This window comes from Rhea pennata, chromosome 8 (genome assembly GCF_028389875.1).
Source record: "Rhea pennata isolate bPtePen1 chromosome 8, bPtePen1.pri, whole genome shotgun sequence".
In the NCBI taxonomy this organism is placed as follows: domain Eukaryota; kingdom Metazoa; phylum Chordata; class Aves; order Rheiformes; family Rheidae; genus Rhea; species Rhea pennata.
Genome location: NC_084670.1, coordinates 37,803,359 through 37,824,683, shown reverse-complemented (window position 1 = coordinate 37,824,683; position 21,325 = coordinate 37,803,359). Strand labels below are relative to the sequence as shown.

The window sequence follows — 21,325 nt, the reverse complement described above, 5'->3', positions numbered from 1 at the left end:
ATAAGTTGAAGACCCTTGTCATAAACTGAAGCATCTCTTGAATGCCTGTGTCTAAGTGCCTGAAAGCCTCCTGTGTGTGAGCTGATGAAGTCTCACAGTGCTTGAGCTTCTCACTCTGCAAGGGATAAAGATGTGTCCAGTGTCAGGCAGCCCGTGGTACCAAGGCATCAGCCAGTGCCCCACAAACCCAGGTGCAGAGTCTGGACTCCCAGGGCAGCTGGCATTTCAGCAGAGTTCCAGTCTGGGGCTGTCTCTGCTGGAGCCTCGTTTCAAAGCCTCTGCACCCTTTCTCCCTTCACAGAGCCTCCATGTCCAAGTAAAGAAAGGAAAGGGGCACTGTCGTCATGGTCTGGTCCTTTCCTCTACAGAAATCCAACACTCGGGGCAAAGCAGGAGTGGAAGGGAGGAGAGTCTGGATGCAGCCTGTGGGGAAAGACCCTCTTGGTTCTCAGGACTGTTCGTTCACTAGCACAGCTGCCATTTCCTTGCTACAGCCTTTGTGTGGGGGCTGCAGTTTTCTTGGAGAAGTGGCCACCAACAGCAGCAGGACTTTTCAGAGCTTTTCTCCTTCATTTCCACACTGTCCAGACTTCAGAGCTTTTCTCCTCATTTCCACATTGTCCTGCTGTGGTCTAATGTGTGTATATTGCCTCCAGGGTCTTGTAACGTGATGGTGGTAGATTCATGCTTCCCTGTGCATTCCTGTGAGCTCAAGAAAGCACTGGGCACTCTTATGTCAGACTTGGCTTCCACAATAACATTACCGTAATAAAAGGGGATCTCCCATATGATGTGCCTGAAGTCTGGCCTTCCTTCAGAAGATGGAGTCCAAAATACACCCAGAGAGCACTGCCTGCTGCTCTGCTTGTGAACTCCCTGGGATCCAGGGGACAAGCTCGGAGTCTCCATGTGATTTCTTAGGGACTGAGAGCTGGATCCAGGGTTCATCTGTCAGTTACCAGTACTGGTGGAGCTGGTGAATGGTCCCTGAATTTTCTGCCCAAGGCTGTCCCATAAGTGACAGTGCTGATGACAGATGCCCATCTTTGTGGAGGGGAATCTGAGCCCCCAGAAGAACTCAGGGGATCTCCGGGGACAGCATGTGCCTGGGGGTGGTCAGTGAGAAGAGCCTTGTGACTTGCTTTCTGCTACAAAGAGGATATTTTGCGGTGTAGCAAGAGTGTGGCTAGTCCATGGGAGGAAGGGAAGCCTGGAGCTGAGAGTGCCAGGAAGGCAGGGCAGGGACCCACCAATGAGAGGTGGTGCCCTGCAGTGTATGGACAAGAAGAGCAGAGCAGGTTTGGGAATGGTAACTGGGGTCAGGTCCAGTGTAGCAAGGACCAGACAAGGCTGGAGGGGTCCAAGGCTTTGCGTGGGAGGTTGGACTGGAGAACTCTCGAGGTCTCCTCCCACCAAAACTCCTCTGCGATTCCATGAATTCTTGCTCCTCAGTCTCTGCTCCAACATGACTGGCAAGGGGAGGAGAGCAAGTAGGACAGAACAGAATGAGCCAGGCTGGGAAAGCATCAGGAGGAAGATCCAAAGATCCCTTGCTCAGCCCTGGGCTTTGGAAGACTCCCTCACACATTCCCAGAGACTCCATCTGCCTCTTCCACCCTACTCCGTGCTCCACTCCCATTGGCCAAAGCGGAGTCCAGCATCACCTGGGAGCTCTCTTCCCACGGGTGGGAGGGGGAGGGCCTTCTCTAGCCCCACACTGCCTTTTCCACCCTTGGTCTTTGCACTTGCATGGGCCTGGGTCTGCCCACTTGCCTTCACCACAGTCATGGCTGCACTGATGGCCGTGAATGTGGTGCTGAAGGGAGGCCATACGAGGCTGGCCTTTTCCCTTCCATTGGGATACAGAGACCTGCAGGACAACGGAGCTGGCCATGGATCACCCCACAGATGGGGGAGCAGCCAACACTGGAAAGGGGTGTTGTGTGGGGCTGGCCTGGGATGATGGCCCTGGGGCAACTTCCCCAGTGTATCTGTGTAACACAGGGAACACTCTGGGCTCTTCTCTCCTGCAGCCTCCATGTCCTGCTGCCTTTCCCAGGAGACCTGCATTTGCCCTGCAAGCGCACGGCTGTGTGCTCCCACACTGCTGTTCCCACACAGCAGCTGAATGGCAGCATGTTTCCTCTCCCACGACCACGTGTGCCTGTGCCAGGTTTTTGGTGTGTCTCTCTTAGGGGAACATAGCAGGCAGGGGAGGCTGCTAGAGATGGTGAGGATCCAAAGCAATGGATTTTGAGGCTGGGAGGATTATCTGCACCAGAAGAGTGCCTCAGTGAGGCCAGCATTTATAAACACCATCCAAAGCCACCTCCTCCGCCAGCTTTGAGATGCTACTGAATGGAAGATGAAGGCACTCTAGGTCTCTAGGTGAGATTTATCTTCTGCAAAGACTGTGATGTTTCCAATAGGAAAACCACTGCTGCAACAGACTGCAGCCCCGGGGAATGTGTCCCAGGAGAACTATGAACAGAATTTCACCTTCCAAGTACATTGAAAATATGAAAATGTCCTTCAGTATCAAAGAGCTATGGGTACCTCCTGTGTCAAGACTTCCTCTTTCCACCCATCTGTGCTACTTACAGCTACTTCACAGGGGCTGACATCTCCAGATAACAGGAACTTTGGCTTTTTCAGATTTATTTCTGTACCAGAGGCTGGATGAGGCAGTCTCCTTCAATCTCAAGTCAGAAGTTTTTTTTCTTTCCCCAAATACACCCTGCGGGTGGAAAAGCCCGAAAGAGCAAGTCTGACTTGAAAGGTGGGGGAAGGCAGACAGCTGAGCCTGCCTGAGCCTCACCATCTCCTCCGGTGGTCACCAGCAATGGTGACATCAGAGAGTGTGACATCACAGCTGGGCAACCAGGTGAGCACATCAGGTGGGTCAGCACAGGCACAACTGCCTTGGAGGCCAGTGGGCAGCAATGAGCTTTTCTTTACTCTAGCAGAGGTCATGGCCTGAGGGACTGCTTCCAAGCAGTTTCCTCATAGAACAAGGAATAAAGCTTTTCTGTCTCAGACAACCTGGATCTGGTCATTTCTGTTGCACTTCATGACATCTGGCTACCTGCAGTCCTGCTCTCAGATTACCTGGAGCTGGAGGTGGTTCCTCTGGCTTGTTTCTCGGGAAGGGCAGACTGCATCTTGTGTCTGTCATGCTCGTGGAGGCAGTGGGTTCCTAAGCTGGGTCCTGGCTCTCAGAGCTCTCCCCAGCACACACTGGTCAGCGTGCTCATTGCTATTGGTCATCCTCTCCTTTCAGTCCTTCTCAGAGTAACAGTTTCCTTACCAGGTTCACCAGGCTGTCAGCAAAGATGCTTCTGCTCTGCTTATTCAGGCTGACTCAATCTCTTCCAAGCAAAGAAGACCCCATGGTCATCAAAACCAAAGCCCTGTTGCCAGCAACAGCTGTGCAGCAGTTGTTGGCTCATAGGATTTGTCTCCACCTCCTCATGCCCCTTGCCCTCAGCAGCGGGGTTGAATGTAAAACTACCTGGGTCCCTGATTGTCACACCCAGAGCCAGGTGGACCTTCTTGAGGCTCTGCAAGTCTCCCCAGGCAGTGCCTTTAGTGCCCATATGGACAAGCAGCAGGGGATGATTAGTGTGAGGGGCAGACAAGCCTCAGGCATCTTCACCTGCCTCTGCCTTGGCCTTCCCACAACCTCTCTGCTCTCCTGGGCAGCCCCTCACCCTTCATTCGAGCACCTCACCATGCCAGTCTGCTGCTCCTCACCAAGCAGCGTCCTGCAGTGCAAGTGACCTCACTACCTACAGCCCAGCCCCAACACCTTCCATTACACCTCTTTCTCACCTGCCTCTCCTCTGTCCTCCCCTCTCAGAGTCACAGAATCACAGAATGGTTGAGGTTGAAAGGGGTCTCTGGATATCATCTAGTTCAACCCTCCTGCTCACACAGTCACCTACAGCATGTTGCCCAGGGTCACATCCAGGCAGGTTTTTAATGTCTCTAAGGATGGAAATTCTGGAAGCTTGCTGGGCAATCTTTTGCAGTGCTCTCTTACCTTCACAGTACAAAAATCTTTCCTTATGTTCAGACATAACTTCCTGTGTTTCAGTTTGTGCCCATTACCTCTCGGCCTATCGCTGGGCACTATGGAAAAGACTCTGACCCCATCCTCTCTACACTCTCTCTTCAGATACTTACACACTGATCAGATCCCCCCTCAGTCTTCTCTGTGCTGAACAGGCCCAGCTCTCGCAGCCATTCCTCATACAAGAGATACTCCAGGCCCTTCATCATCTTAGTAGTCCTTCACTAGACTCTCTCCAGTAGCTCCATATCTCTCTTGTATTGGGGAACCTAGCACTGGACGCAGTACTCCAGATATGGCTTCATCAGGGCTGAGTGGAGGGGCAGGATCACCTCCCTCGACCTGCTGGCAACACTCTTAGTGCACGTGCCCATCATACTCAAGATGGGCTGAATCACAGACAGCCTGGCACTGAAGTCCCTACCTAGAGGCATGAGTGCTCTTGCCCATGCCTGTATTGAGGATCCTTTCTGATGCCCTGAGGTTTACCTACAGCATCCATTTACAGCACCAGTCCCAGCAGGTCCCTTCCCTATTTCTCCTCACTATCTGCTAGGAACTTCCTGATGTCTGGGAGGCTCAAGGCTGTCACAAATGTCAGGAGACACTAGCATGTGTTTAAGCAACACTACCAGTATGTGCTGGTGAATGACAAGTTGACCATGAGCCAGCAATATGCCCTTGTGGCCAAGAAGGCCAATGGTATCCTGGGGTGCATTAGGAAGACTGTTGCCCACAGGTTGAGGAAGGTGATCCTCATCTTGAGTACTGTGTCCAGTTCTGGGCTCCCCAGTACAAGAGAGACATGGAGCTACTGGAGAGAGTCCAGCATAGGGCTACAAGGATGGTCAGAGGGCTAGAGCATCTGCCCTGTGAGGAACAGCTGCGAGAGCTGGGCCTCTTTAGCCTGGAGAGGAGGAGACTGAGGGGGGATCTTATCAATGTGTATAAGTACCTGAAAGGAGAGTGTCAAGGGGACAAGGACAAACTCTTTTCAGTTGTCCCGTGTGACAGGACAAGAGGCAATGGGCAGAAACTGAAGCACAGGAAGTTTGGCCTGACCATGAGGGGGAATTTCTTCACTGTGAGAGTGACAGAGCACTGGAACAGATTGCCCAGAGAGGTTGTGGATTTTCCTTCTCTGGAGATCTTCAAGGCCCGCCTGGATGCAATCCTGTCTAACATGCTGTAGATGACCCTGCTGAGTGGGGAGGTTGGACTAGATGATCTCCAGAGGTCCCGTCCAACCTTACTGATTCTATGATTCTGTGATTTCCACTGGACATTAGAGTAGCAAGTGCTGTGTGCTGAGGCACTGACCTCTACCCTGGAAATGTTCACAGCAGAGGGAGATGGCTCCCATCTGAGGAATCCACAGTCAGGAAAGTACTGCTACTCCTGATCTCCCTCCCTGTTGTCTCAGATCGCACCCCAGATGAATCCCCTGTCATCACAGGAAAAGAAAATGACCACATCATTGCAACATTTCCCACATACAGTAACACACTTTATTGTCTAGAAAGGAGGCACCAAGAAAGGGAATTTATTTCCATTCTCTTCTGAACCATGCATTTAAATGCTGAAATAAATCCGTACTCTCTTCCCTTCTGCTTTCTAAAAAATATTCTCTGTGCCATGTTCTTCTGAAGGGATAACTGTTCTGCAGCATAATATCACCTGTACTGAGTTTACTACCTTGCAGAACCATCAATGTTTTGTGTGCAGTAGCACACAACTGCTATGAGCTCTGGGTGCAGACCAGAGCTTTCCTCACTGCTTTCCTCAGGGTCTCCCTGACCTCCCTGTTGTGCAGGCTGTAAATGAGGGGATTGACCAGGGGCGTGAGGACAGTGTAGGAAAAGGAGAAGACTTTGTTGAGCTGTCTGAGTCTGGGGGTTCTGGGCAGCATGTAGACAATGATGAGGGTGCCATAGAAAACAGTGACGACAGTGAGGTGAGAGGAGCAGGTAGAGAAGGCCTTCTGCCTGCCCACGCTGGATGGGATCCTCAGGATGGTAGCTATGATGCACATGTAGGAGGCCACTGTGAACAGGAAGGGGAAGACTAAATCCAAAAAAGATAGGAAGAAAGTTACAATTATAACCACACTGGTGTCACTGCAGGTGAGCTCCAGCAATGGTTTAAAATCACAAAAGAAGTGGTCAATGACCTTGGGGCCACAGAACTTCAACTCAGATATGAAAGAAATAACTACTGTGGAGATTAGCAATCCCACCAGCCAAGATGCTGCTGCCAGCTGCAGTGAGAACTTCTGCGTCATGAGGCTTGCATAGAGCAGGGGCTGGCATATGGCCAAGTACCGATCGTAGGACATGACTGCCAGTAGGAAACACTCGGTAACCACAAAAGAGGCAAAAAAATAGAATTGTGCAATGCAGCCCCTAGCAGATATGGTCCTGTCCCCAGTCAGGAAGCTGACCAGCAGCTGGGGCAGGATGGTGGAGCTGTAGGAGATCTCCAAGGAGGAGAGATTGCCCAGGAGGAAGTACATGGGTGTGTGCAGGTGCCAGTCTGCCACCACCAACACAACAATGAGGATGTTCCCAGCCACCGTTATCAAATAGACCATGAGCAAGAGGAGGAAGAGTGGTGTCTGGAGTGAGGGGACATTCCTCATTCCAAGCAGGACAAACTCCGCGGACGATGTGCAATTCTCCCATTCCCCTTTCTCCATGTAGCACCTCAGCTCCCTCACTCCTCTTTGCCAGCAAGGATACCTATGAGAAAGAGCTTTATTTATTCATTTCTTCTACAGAGTAATCATGAAGAAAGTTTCTATCAGAACAAACATGACTCTGACACTTCTCTGACTGCATTTGTATTCCCTTAATAACCTCCATGACTAGTGAAATGAGAGAACTAGTTTATTTTTGCAGAAAGTTAAACCATACATCCAAAGGGAAGGGCTTCCTAGGAGAACCAGAGAGGTGAGCTGCCCCACAGAAGTGCTCATTTCCTTCTTGGGGCAGAGGTATAGGAGAGAATCACAGAATCAGTGATTCTGTAGTTCTATGATCAGTATAGGAGAGAAAGCATTCCCTGACATTGTGACAGTGTCTCTCCTGCACCTGAAGTTATTCCAAATAGCAAGCCCTGTCCTCACCAGGCAAGAAAATCCCTTTATGTGAGCACATCATGTCAGATGCCTTTCTCCTCCAAAGAGGAGAATTAGCCAAGTGGCTTATCTCTGCTGTCTAGAACACTTGTTTTGGAAGGAATGGGCCATGTGCTTCCTTTGACGGTGTGAGCAGTTGATGTCCATGCCACCATGCAGTAGAACAGCCTGAGAGGGCTCTTGGAGAGCTTCCACATGGGCTTCAGAGAGAAAAGTGAGCTCGATATGAGGGAAGATGGACACCTAGGCTGATTGGCCAGTACAAGGAAGAGAGGTTTTCAGAAGAGCAGAAGGATAGGGAACAAGGAAGATCATTCACCTTGCATAGGTTCCCCCCTCAGCAATGGTTTTGGAGGGCTTTGGGGCTGCCTTATGGCATAGTCCAGCAGCTAGACCTCAGCACTGCCAGCTGTGCTCACAGGGCTCCCCGAGCAGCACTGCTAGGAGAAGGAGTGGGTGTCTCCATGGTGAGCATAGGTGAGATCAGGAAAGAGCTTCATTCCCCTCCTGTTTGTGGTGATTGCCTGGGATATGCCTGTGTGCACAGCCAGGGAAAGTCCCTGCCTGAGAAGCATAGGCCTCTGCCCGGATCTTATCTCCCAGGTGAGGTAGTGGTGCCCCTTGGCAGGGCTCTGGGCTGGCTCAGGGCCAGCAACCCATCTAACTCCGCACCCATCAGCAAGCTCCCCAGGACTCTGTTCAGCTAACAAGGGCATCACAAGATATGTGTGGAGGGAAGAGGGAGCTAGAGTAGAAGACATCCAGGAAGGAATATGCCCATCCCCTTTCTCACTCATAGATGCCACCATGCAAAGCCTCACCACTTCACCTGCAGTCCTCAGGATGAGGTGATGACCTCTGTGCTGATAGTGCTGGGAAATGATGATCAAGGTGTGAGATGTCATCCTCTCTCTCTTCTCTAATGTGTCCTTCTCCTCTCTGAGCTCTCTGCAAACCCTGACCCAGGGATCAGGCATTGCTCTGTGCTTTCTGTCTTCGTCCAGCAGCTCTGCTAGGGAGTTTCCAGCAGCAGTTGAATGCCCTGTGTTCTCCAGAGTGTCCTGGGGTTTATAGCACTAACGAGTCTCTGAAGGTTCCTGCTGCAGCTCATCGCTCCCCAGGAACTGCAGAGAGTGAGCAATGCATAACTGGCCCTCAGAAGAGACTGAAACCCATTGAACTGCTAGGAACTTTGTAAACACTTCTGGCATACAGCTTTCCCCATAACTCTGGACACTCAAATGCTGGGACTTGCCTCTTTGTAAAGGAAACTGAGATTGCATAATCAGCAGGCCTCCTTAAAAAATCCTGACACAAAGTCGGGAGAGATCTCTTGAATGGGATTCCCCTCACCTGCCTGCAGCCAACTCTCTGTTCACTGACTCACTCAGGTTTAGAGAGCCCTGATGGCTTCAGGTGGTCCCCCACAATGGTCAGTGGGGAGGAAGAGGCTGAGACTCCAGCACTTCGTCCCAGCCATGGAGACATTCCCTGACTCCATGATGTGTCCCGCTTGGGTGCAGGGTTTGTATCCTGAGGGTAGAGGGCTCTCCAACCTCTCCCTGAGGCACAGGAGCTTGGTATGAAAGGGGTGCAAGGGAGCAGAGCTACTGATCTTTTCTCCCGATTTCTGTTCCTCTCTCTTACCTCATTGGTTCTCAGAGACCTCCTTTGCTCCTGCTGTTGCATCAGTGGGTGCTACAGGGCAGGATTCCTCTCAGTCCTGTTGGAGTCTCCTTGGCCTCTGCCCTGGCTGGAAGGCAGGAGCTGCTGGCTCCATGGACACAGAATTGTGTGCAGCAGCTTCCTGAGCATCCTAATGGCCGTGTACTGAATTGGCTCCAGTATGCTGTTGTCTTTCTTGTATTTGGGATTCAGCTCTGGATGTGGCACTCTAAATGTGGTCTAATGAGCACTGAGTAAGGGGGTGTGATCACTCCCCTTGATCTGCTGGCCATGCTCCTGTGCACACAGCCCAGGAGGCTGTTGGCCTTTCTCACTGCCAGGGCACACTTCCAGTTCACGTTGCCTTGGCTGTGCAGCAGGATCCCCAGGCTCTTTTCTACAGAACTGTTCCTGGTCAGGCTTTTGACAGAGCCTGCGGGCAATAAGAGGCCTTCACAGCCCTGACTGGACTCACTAGGGGCCTCCACATACACCCCCTCTCAAAGGCCCAGGAGCTCATTTAAGCTCAGCCCTGAATCTTCAGTCCCACCTTGAGCTACATTGCAGGTGTGCCTCTCCACAGCTGTGTTACAGGTGTGCCTGTTCCTGGCCATGGGCCCTGTTGATCCAGACTCTGACTCATAGCCTGACTTTCCAGCTTGACCTTGGACATGCCTCATCTCTATGGACCTGCCCTGCAGCTATAGGGCTTTGTCTGACCCCGACCACTCTCATTGGATCTGATCTTGATTTGGTGACTTGCGTTCCCAGCTTGACATCAGACCTGCCTTGTCAGCAAGAACTTGCCTGATGATCTAGTCTTGCTTGAACCTGCCTACCATTTCCAGGTCTTCCCTGCTCACCTTCCTTGGATATGGAGGGGCTGGGCCTTGGCTGGTGAGGTCTATGCCCTGTTGACTATGTTAGCACACTTGACTGCCAGCAGGCTATCCATCTTGGAGCAGCTGGCCATTGCTGCTCCCTGTAATCTGTCTCCAGCCTTTGCTGTTGCAATGGATTTTTAATTCCCAGAGGCAGGCTTTGGCATTTGTTGAATTTCATGCATTTTCATGCTACCTGTTTATCAAGACATTTGAGGTCCCTCTTGATGTCTGCTTTGTTTTTGAGCATATTGGGTGTTACCCACCCAGTTTGTTCTCTTCTGCAGACATCCTCCAGGTTTGTGATAAAGATGTAAAACAGGACAGATCCCAGGACAGACCACTGAAGGACTACACTTGTTAAAAGTCCCCAGATAGAGTATGACCCATCAAACAGTCTACAGTGTGCCTAGTCACCCAATCAATGTTGTTCTTCTGGTTGTCCACCCATGTAGACCATCACATCCTGACTTGAGAAATCATGTCTTGAGAAAATCTTGTTAAAGACAAGGTAATTGACATCCACTGCTCTTCCCTCTTCCACTAATCCAGTTGTTCTGCTGTGGAAGGTAACAAGGTTGGTGAGGCAAGAGTTAAACTTGGGAAACTCATGCTGATTATTGCCAGCCGCATTCTTTTCCAAGTGCTCATAAATGTGTTTCACAAGGACTCACTCCATGATTTGCTGAGACACTGAAATCTCAGTAAAGTGAACTCTCACCTGTTGTTCCTTCGACTATTAATTAATGATGTCAAGAACGGCTCGTTCTGAAGACAGCTTCAAATTTTCTTTCCGCCAGTCATTGTGTATGCCTGCCCTGATCGCTCAAAAATGACAGAGACCGTCCTTGCAAGGACATTGGTGCCTTCCTTCACTACACTCAGATGCAGCTTGTCAGGTCCCATGGCTTTCAGAGGCTGAGTTCTCATGAGTAATCTCTGATGCAATACTCATCCACCCCTAGTAGTTCTACTTCTCCTTGAATCTTTTCAGGAATCACAGAGGAGTTCCTCAGCCTTCTGTGAGTCGACTCTCATTAAGTCACCCACTCCATTCAACAATGGATCAACTCTTTCATTCTTCAGCTCTTCAAGTGTCAAAGGATGCCCTCTCAAATCTGAGCTTTGGCTTTCCTGACACCATCCCTCCATGCTCAGGCTATGTTTCTCAATTGCTCCTTTGTAGGTTCTCCTTGCTTCCACCTCCTGCATGCTGCCACCAGTGCAGTAAACCTCCATGGCAAAGGTTTTGGGATCATCTGACATAGTACCCACCCCTAAAGAATGTCATATTCCATAGCCAGATCACTTTCATCCTGAAACAAAGAAAAAAAACTCTTTTGGAAAAGCAATCCACAACCATCACACCCCACTGAACCTCTTGCCCAAGGTCTGCCTCCTTGTCCAGTCTCTGTCTTGCAAGCTATGAAGATGGAATGTGCCTGTGCCATGCTCATTGGGCTGCTGCCTCCTCTCTTCTCCTGCCTTGCAGACAAGACAAGTATGAATTCAATGGTCAGAAACCTTTCAGCTCAGAGGCAAGAACAGAAGATCTCCCAGAAATGGATCAAGCAGGGAGATCTGGAGTGAAGATTGCCCTGAACAGACACCACCAACCTCATATTGTGAGTTTACTGAGAGGAGGAGGGTCAGTGGTAAAATATAGGCCCCTTCCAGGTCCTTACTGGGAGCAAAGCTTTCATCTTCATTGACAGACAGGACCCAGGGTCCAAGGACTAGGAGTATGGAAGCAGAACAGCTCCAACCATTTCTGAAATCCTTGAACATATCTCTGGGGCCCGAGAGGGTGTGCTGATCCTGGGTGCCCCTTTGTGCACAGTGCTGTCAGGCACTCTGACCCAGAGCAGGAACCACCCCTTACCATGCTGAACATGGCATAGATTCCCCTATAAAAATACATTTGCCCTTGCCCTGGGCCCTTCATAACCACCTCCCATAGCCTCTCCCACAACTGAGCCCATTAGGCCATCACATCACCTCTTCCCTCAACATCTCCATCACCCCAGCCCTGAAATCCTGCTGCCCTCCCATGAAGTCCTGATCTTGTGTCAGATGAATGCCACAACATCTCCCAAACAAGCATGCATGACTCTCATGTTGTTGCCTCCATGTGAAAGGTCCCTGAGCTCCCATATAGCCAATGAATGCAAAGAGGAGCTTTGGAATCTCAATTCATCTTGGTCCACACTGTCCTCCTAGGAAGGAGGAAAGCCAGTCTCCTTGTGCTATGTCCAAAGGTGGTCAAGCTACACTGCAGCTGTCACAGAATGGGTGTCAGGTGTGTTGCCCTGTGATCTGAGAATGGTGATCCATTTGTTTTTCCGTCTTTGATCTTATTTGGCAAAGCTGCTTTCCCATCTCATGCCCTTTACTGCTTGCCATTAGCGGTAGAGCAAGCAGAACCACTCCCTACGGATAGTGACCTTTCTCTTGGCTTTTTTTCTTTCACTCAGATTCCAAAATCTCCAAACCTCAAACGCCTACACAAAGGCATCATCAATTGCAGCTAAAATTAAGACTGAATATCAGGGCACAAAGTATCTGCAGCAATCCATCTCTTGCTTTAGCAGCACTCGTGATGCTTTTAATAAAGTCTGGATAATGTTTTCTTTGAGAATCACCTCAGAATCTCTTCTGCAAGGCTACAGCAGCATCTCTGCAGAGCCAGGGCATTCCCCATGCACACACTGCATGGAAGTGAGCTATTGTATGCTTTTTTTGAGGTAGAAGAAAGGATATACAGAAGCTCACCTCCAGAGATGCTGTAGCACAACTCCCTGCTCTATTCTGGGTAGTTTCATGGGTCTGAGGATGAAGTAATGGAAATGAGATTTGAAGATAAAAAATATAAAACTGCTTGCCTTACTTTTATATATAGATGGCATTGTCCTCAGGCCACCTGGTTTTCGGAAGAGAATTCTTGTCTTTTTTTTTTTTTTTTTGGAGAACTGCAAAGGGTATTTTGTGCAACACGCACTGAGAATAGGATTTTTCTCAGTTGCTTTCTTTTTTTTTATCTGCTACACAGGTATCACTACTTTCCATGGATGAAGAGTATGAGTTCATTTTTGGAAGCCTTCATGGAGTGACAGAAGCTAGCAGAAGATGGATTTGCAGAAAAAGAATGTTCTTTGTGGAGAATTGGAAGTGACAAGGGCAGGTGTGAGGAAACGTGGGCAATGATTCATGACTGCATGGCACCACTCAAGCAGTAGGTACTGGTAGCTTGGGGAATCACTCTGCAGTGGCATTTGGAGGTGTTGGAGACCACCTCTTTGGGGTCAGACTCCTGGGAGATGAGGGATAAGGCTGAGAGATGTCAGGGGAAGGGAGGCAGTCTGGGGGACAGATGACGGGGGGCAGTCCTAGGATTGGGGTAAGGACATTGCAGGCATTTTAGATGTCGCATGGTGACCAGGAGGAACCTGAGGCTGAGGATGATGAAAAGCATCACCATTCTGGCAGGCTGGGGATTAGCATCTGGTCCCTTGGCTTGGTAGGGCCCATCCAAGGGGCCATGTGACAAAGACCTCTCTGCCTCCTTCCTTTGTCATCCGGAAATTGCTGCCTCTGACTTTCTGCTCTACTCAGCCCCCAGGGAAGCACACTTTGATTTCCCAAAACAGCTTCATCACTAACAGCCCTCAGGAGGCCCTATTAGACCTCCCCAAAACTGCATTCCTGTCGTGGCCTTCCACACTTGGTAACTGTCCCCCAGGAGCTCGTTAGCATGCAGCAGCGATAATGAGATGATTCTTGCCTCTTCCTCTCTGCAGGGTGTCTACTAGGAGAGGTCATTGTCTAGGAAGGGTTTTGCTAAGTGTGATGATGGTAATGAGCCCATGATGAAACAGCTTCTGTTCTTTTCCTTGTCTGAAAACCTAGCCAGTGTTGAACGCATGTATTTCAAATGAACTTGATAAATGTCTACGTCCTCTGGGGACCTGAGACTCCCCAACACGTAGCAGCAGGAGGACCCTTGAGGCCAAGGTCCCTGTGGGCAGCCTGCTGCTGGCTCTTTCTCTGATGAGTCCCCTCAGGCTCAGCTGTTTCTGGTGAAACCTTCCCTCTCCCCAGCCCCTGCCAGAGGACAACAGGATGCAGCATTGCAGCTCCCAGGTCAGCTCCAATTCCCTCTGACACCTCCCCTGTGCAATCACAATCACCTGCACATACAGTCAGGGCAAACAATTCTGTGGAGTTTCCAAAAGTCACAGCATGCAACAAGTCATTCAGTATCTTAGTAATGCTTTATATGCTCATTCCTGAAATGACTGTAAAATGTGGCCATGCAACAGATCCAGTCCTAATTGACAGAGATGGGCATGGGATCAGGAGACACAGGCAGCAAGATAGAGGTGACCACAGGAGGGTGGGCATAGAGATGATTACAGACAGGAACTAGTGACAAGGCTCTGGACTGGAAATCTGGCCACCAATTACACAAAGATGAGGCAGGATAAATATCAGAGAGAAGAATCAAAATCCTTGCAAAATAGATAGACAGAGAGACAGCCAGGCAGGTGGACAAATTATGGTACCAGTGGAGAGGTAGGCAGCAGAAGACTTAGCTAGATGATTTATTGGCTAGCTAAAATTTTAGGAATGCAAGTTTGCATCATGCAGACAATAACATTTGTAGTTTGTAGGAAGAAAAAGAGAGGATATAATCTTCTTTCCACAAATGGAAAATGTTCTTATAGAAGTATCAGTAGTTTTAGCAAGATTAGCATATATATATATATTTGCGGCAAAAAAATGTCTGGCATTACTAATTATAAGCACTGGTATATGTATGCTGTTAATGTCTATATAGCATCATTTCCTTTTTTATACAAAGGAAAAGAGAGTGTGTAAAATAAAATGATTCACTAGACATATATTAAAGAAAATTTATCTTTCCACAGAAAATGACAACTGAGCTTGGTCTAAAATTAACCTTGGGAAATTGCCTGGTTGTAGAAAAAAATATGTAGGAGTTGTTTATCCTACATTTTATTTTTATTTACATTTTTTGGGGCCAATGGAAAAAAGAACAAGTAAATATAGCAGATGGTATTTGCTTCTCATCCCCACTGAGATTTCTTCATGGTGGCTGAAGAAGACTTTATGGTTTCCAAGAAGTCCATATTGCAGGTCTAAAAGGAGGTGGTATTTTCTCTTACTAGTGTGAGCCCCAGCCATTTTAGAGAAGGAAGGGAGAAATCATGTTCCCCCTGCTCTCTTCTTGACTGCAGAGGTTTAGGGTGCAGCAACGCACAGGGGGGGATTCATTTCCCCTAGGCATCTCCATGCACAGGGTAGATGTCACATCTGAGCTAACCATCACCTAGCATGAAAGGTGCCTGGAGTGGACAGGGCCAAACAGTCCAGCAGAGACTTTCCCAAAGCTCCACAGATGTGACTCCTTGACAACAATTGTCCAGGGAGCCACAAGTCAGATGGAGAAGTATCTAGTTTTAGGTATAGACAGAGGAATGTGATTCTGGAAAGAAAAAAAAAATCTGTTTCCAAAAGATTGGTGAATAGGGTTCTCCTCAAATCAGGGGTCTACACAGAGGTTTTCTGATTTGTCATGAAGAGGAGAATCATTTGCCAAATGTCTAGGGCCATTCAAAGAGACCAGAGAGGTCCAAAGCACTTTCTCAGCATTGGCAGATACTGCATTGGAACTATATGAAAAAAAAATACCCTTTGAGAGTGGCAGCTAGAGGCAGCCTTTCATACCAAAAGGGCTGCACCCTCTGTTTAGGAAATGGCATTCCTCCTGACTCACCCCAGATAGGCTCAGCACAGTCTGTAGTGCCCAACAAGCAATTCAACTCAGGAGAAAGAGAATACTCCCATTTGCTTAGCTAGAAGTCCACCACACTCCTGGCAGGGAGCAGTTCGAGACCTGGACAGGCTGGAGAGTTGGATGGAGAAGAGCCTCATGAAATTCAAAAAGGGCAACTCCCTGCACCTAGGGAGTAATAAACCCATGCACCAGTACAGATAGAGGGTTGACCTGCTAGAAAGCAGCTCTGCAGAGAAGAACTTTCAGCGTGCTGGTGGACAAGTTAACCATGAGCCAGTAAAGTGCCCTTGTAGCCAAGAAGATCAATGGTATCCTAGGGTGCATTAGAGCGATGTCAGCAGGTCAAGGGAAGTTCTCTTCCTCCTCTACTCATCCCAGGTGAGGCCTCATCTGGAGTACTGTGTCTAATTCTGGGCTCCCCAGTACGAGACATGGAGCTACGGAGAGTGTCCAGCGTAGGGCTACAAAGACAATAAGGGGCCTGGAGCATATCCCCTGTGAGGAAAGAAAGGAAAGGCTGAGACAGTTGAGCCTGTTTAGCCTGGAGGAGAGAAGACTGAGGGGGGGTCTTATCAATATCTACAAATACCTGAAAAGAGGGTGTCAAGAGGATGGGACGAGACTCTGTTCAGTGGTGCCTTGTGACAGGACAAGAGGCAATGAGCATAAACTGAAACACAGGAAATTCCATCTGAACATGAGGAAAAATTCACTGTGAGGGTGACAGGACACTGGAACAGGTTGCCAGAGAGATTGTGGAGTCTCCATCTTGGGAGATATTCAAAACTTGCCTGGATGCAAACCTGTGCAATGTGCTTTAGGTGACTCTTCTTGACCAAGGAAGCTGGACTAGATGATCTCCAGAGGACCCTTCCAACCTCAACCTTTCTGTGATTCGGTGATTCTGTGAAGAAGCAGCTTCCATGCAAGAAGCTCTTCTATGGAATGAATGAGAGGCTGTTTGAGAGCTTGAAGGCAAAGATTGAAGGAGAAGCCTGTCATGGGACCTGGTGGCAGGAGACTGTTACAGACCACATAATCGTGGTGGGGAAGCAGATGAGGCCTTCTTCAGAAATTCTGAGGAAGTCTCTGGATGACAGACCCTCGTTCTTGTTGGGGACCTGAACCTCCTTGACATCTTCAAGAAGTGTAGCCCTGCAGGGCCCAAGCAGACAAGGAGATTTCTGGAGGGTCTCAGAGATATCTTCTTGACAGAGGTACTGGATGAGCCAACCAGAGGTGAGGCCCAGTGGGTTCTACTATCACTAGTAAGGAAGAACTGTCTGGGGAAGTGATAATCAGTGGTAGCTGTAGCTGCAGTCAGTGTGAAATAGTGGAGTTTCAAATCCGATGAGGAGTGAAGGACTGAAGAGGAAAAGCAGTGTCCAGACCCAGGACTGGAGATGACAAGACCTGTGTTTATGGAAGGTAATTCTAGGTGGGATGCCATGGGAAGCAGCTTTGAAGGGCTGAGGAGCTCAGGAAAGCTGGCAGGCCTTCAAGGTCAGCATCTTCAAAGACAACAGTGCATGTCAGTACTCGGGAAGACAAGGAGGCAAACCAGGAGACTGCCTTAGCTAAGTGGCAAACTCTTGGCAGAGCTCCAACACAGTTTCCCTCTTCAAAGGAGTGATTTAAAACACTAGAGCAGATTGACAGAGGACAGCATAGCCATTGATATTGAGATAGTTTGCAACACCTCAGCACTGAGACAGTTAATTTTATCCGAAGGAAGGAGAAGAGACCTTTTGCTCTAGCAGAGATGAGAAAGGAAGTTCAGTGGCTGGGAAATAAGAGGCAGTAAACAGGGATATTAACAGAGATCTGAAATTGCTGGGCATGGCAAGAGTTGCACTATCTGAGCTTATTAGAGAGTCATATCTCTATATGTCGGATTGGACTCGTCATCTTGACCACCTATAAGCACACATATAGACACTTTTTTTCATCAGTCTTTATTAGATGACTTAGATATATATATATATATATATATATATATATATGTATGTATGTATATGCTAATATATATATATTTGCTAATGGACTCTTCCATCCCTTTCTGTTTTAGCTTCACATACTCCTTGAGCAATTCCTGGCACCAAGCAAACATCTTCCCCCATTGTCTCCTTGGTAGTTTACATATGCACCACACATAAGGTCTTAAGACCCTGGCACAGCAATGTTCTGAGCTCTGGAGATGGCCAAAGCTTTTCTGAGCACTCTTCTCATGGCTTCCCTGACCTCCCGGTTCTTCAGACTGTAAATGAGGGGATTGACAAGGGGTGTGAGGACAGTGTAGAAAAAGGAGAACACTTTGTTGAGCTGCCTCAGCTGGGGGGTTCTGGGCAGTGTGTAGACAATGATGAGGGTACTGTAGAAAACAGAGACAACAGTGAGGTGTGAGGAGCAGGTGGAAAAGGCCTTTTGTCTGCCCACACTGGATGGGATCCTCCGAATGACAGCTATGATGCATGCGTAGGAAGCCAGGGTGGACAAGAAGGGGAAGATTATATCCAAGAAGCTGAATACGAAAGCAATGAGAGTGACTTTCCTAGTGTCACTGCAGGCAAGTTCCAGCAATGGGGCAAGATCACAAAAGAAGTGGTCAATGGCCTTGGAGCCACAAAACTTCAACTGGGATAAGAAAGGAGTGATTGCTGTAGAGATAAGGAAACCCATTAACCAAGATGCAGCCACCATCTGGAGACAGACCTTCCAGGTCATGATGCTTGCATAGAGCAAGGGCTGGCATATGGCCAAGTATCGATTGTAGGACATTATGGCCAGCAGGTAACATTCGCTAGCTGCAAAAGAACCAAAGAAATAGAATTGTACAATAGAGCTTTGAACAGAGATGGTCCTGTCCCCAGTCAGGAAGCTGTCCAGCAGCCGAGGCAAGATGGTGGAGCTGTAGCAGGTCTCCAGGTAGGAGAGATTGCCCAGAAAGAAGTACATGGGAGTGTGCAGGTGCCAGTCTGCAACCACCAGTGCAACAGTGAGGATATTCCCAACCACGGACACCAAGTAGACCATGAGCAAGAGGAGGAAGAGTGGTGTCTGGAGTGAGGGAATATTCCACATTCCCAGCAGGAGGAACTCCCATGATGATGTCCCATTCTCCCATTGATCTTTCTCCATTGCCATCATACATCTATCTTTCTTTTTCCTGCTTTCAAGAAATAGGCCTGAAAAAAGAAGAATGTTTGTTTGTATTTGATTTAAGATGAAGGAAGAATATTTTTGACAGAAGAATAGCCATATAATCTTGCATGAAGGAAAAAACAAACAAAAAACCACAAAAAACTCAAAGAATGACAGAACAGTTGAGTTTGGAAGGGACCTCTGCATGCTATCTGGTCTAACCCACCTGCTCAAGCAGAGTCACTTAGAGCACATTGCCTAGGACACATTGAACACACTGGAGCACACTGTCCAGTTAAGCACTGAGTATCTCCAAAGATGGAGATTCCACCGCTTCTCCAGGCAAGCAGTTCAAGCGAAGAAGTATTTTATTGTGTTTGCATGGAATTTCTAGTGTCATAAGTTACTCTCTTGAAGGTTAATTCATACAGAGAGTTTGTTAAATCATGTGAACAATTTATTTAATTAAGTAAGCAGCCACAAGCAAAACAGCGCTGGGCGGCCGGGGAGTCTCAGCTCCGCCAACGGCGCGCGCCTCCCTCACACACAGTCCCCCCTTATAGTCTGCGTTGTAATCTCCCGGTGCATCCCGCGCATGTGTGAATTGCTGGGGGGGGTCGTCTGAAGCTCTCTGGTGGTTGTGGAGAGGAAGGCCGTGGTCTTCTTTCGTCTCTTTATTTTGATTTGTCTCCTTGTGAGTGATCACAGGGGTTTGCTTATCTGTTGTGTTGACTCCCTTTTTGGGATGCTGTTCTGTGAGAAAGTTACAGGCGCCTGCTTATCTTTTCTTTGTCCTTTTACCTTCAAAACCTCTGAGCAGCTTGTTGCTTACTTCAGCTCTTCACAGTCCTGCAAGATAGCTAGGGCCCCAACACTGGTTCCACAAGGGGTCATATAAGCTTTTGTGCTTACCATAATTTATTTGTCTGATACCATGTCTCAACCCTGATTGTTGTAAAACCTCCTTCTAAACAATGAACAAATAGTTACAATTTATTACAATCCCTCCTTTTACTTTTTGGTTACTTATTTTGTTCATTGAATTCCTGGAGCGCCCGGCGACTCAACGCTAATGCGTCCGCATCATCGTCTAATTCAAGTGATTCATACTTAGCAAGTACCAGCATTATGTGTACAGCTTCTAGGCGGCTTTTTACAATTGCCATTATTTTATTAAAAATACATGGTCCGAAAGTTAATGTTATTATTAACAGTAGTAAAGGCCCTGCTATGGTTGAAACACATTGTTCCTGCAGTTAGGTTACACGGTGTAGTGCGGAAACTAGGGGCACCTGCTGTCGTTACTTGCTGTATAATTAGTTGATCGTCATATCTAATTAAACTCCACCGAAAAAGTCGATGGGGGTGGTGTGGTTGTAGGATACCGCAGCTGACCATGATAATAACGCTAATTCCCGTGTACCGCAAGAGATAGTCGGGGCCCATTTCTCCTAATGTTATGTTTTACCTGGCCTCTTAACCTCCCCACTGTCTGCACTCCTCTGCCTCGCTTGTCAGTTCAGTTGCAGCGAACTACAAGGTATTGGTTCTTCTCGGCAGCAGTAGTGTTCTTCAGGGGAATCTGTTAGAGAGCCTTTGTCTAGGAGTGGGGCCCCTTCTCTTGTTACGGTACATGGACAGGGGAAATAATACTTATCGAGTCCGTTTAAGGGTTAATTTTAAGTCGGCGGAGCCTGGAACCGCCCTCCACTCTTCTCCCAGGATCGGTCCTTTCACACGGCTGGCATGAGTCCACCCTTTTTCTGCAGTCCGAACAGCTGTTTCTGTAGTAAGCAAAACAACGTAGGGGCCTTCCCACCGAGGTGCTAATGAAGTCTCTTTCCATGTTTTGATTAGGACTTTATCTCCGGGCTGTACTCGGTGTATGGCTATATCTAATGGGGGTCGCTGCACCACTAGGCCTCTTTTCTGTAACTCTCTACGTCGGCTCATTAACTGTGTTAGGTAGGGCTGTAATTGAGTATCTTGCAAATTGGGGTGGTCAAGAGGCATCTCTAAATCATATGGCATACCATAAAGCATTTCGAAAGGCGAAAGCCCCACGTCAGTTCGGGGCTGCGTTCGTATGTTTAATAAAGCAAGCGGTAAGCATTTTACCCAGGACGCCTTAGTTTCTAGCATAAGTTTTGTTAACTGTTTTTTAATTTCACCATTCATTCGTTCCACCTTTCCAGAGCTTTGAGGATGCCACGGAGTATGATATTCCCAGTTTACTCCTAAAGCTTTCATAGTTTCTCGAGACACCTTAGATATAAAATGGGGACCTCTATCAGAGTCAATTGTTTCTACAATTCCGTATCTGGGAATTATATTCTCAAGCAATATTTTTACCACAGTCTGAGCTGTAGCCCTTGCCGTAGGGAATGCTTCAACAAAATATGTGAGATGGTCTACAATCACAAGCATATATTTGTACCGTCCTGTTTTTGGAAGTTCTGTAAAATCTAATTGAATTTTTGCAAAAGGTCGATGAGCCAGTTCTCAACCTCCCAACACTCTTTTTCTGACATGTTGAGCATTCACCTTTCGACAAGTTATGCAGTCATTCACAACCCTCTTTGCTATATTGTAAATTCCTACACACATGTATT

The 21,325-nt window shown here is 48.2% G+C and overlaps 2 protein-coding genes across 2 annotated transcripts; both read right to left on the bottom strand.

Moving 5' to 3' along the window:
• Nucleotides 1-5,810: 5,810 nt before the first annotated feature.
• On the bottom strand, nt 5,811-6,767 carry LOC134143762 (olfactory receptor 6B1-like). The gene has a single exon (XM_062582049.1). It carries the CDS (start codon nt 6,765-6,767, stop codon nt 5,811-5,813), a length of 957 nt encoding a protein of 318 aa, XP_062438033.1.
• A 10,965-nt stretch (nt 6,768-17,732) lies between these two features.
• LOC134143761 (olfactory receptor 5B21-like) lies at nt 17,733-18,710 on the bottom strand. The gene has a single exon (XM_062582048.1). It carries the CDS (start codon nt 18,708-18,710, stop codon nt 17,733-17,735), a length of 978 nt encoding a protein of 325 aa, XP_062438032.1.
• Nucleotides 18,711-21,325: the final 2,615 nt, after the last annotated feature.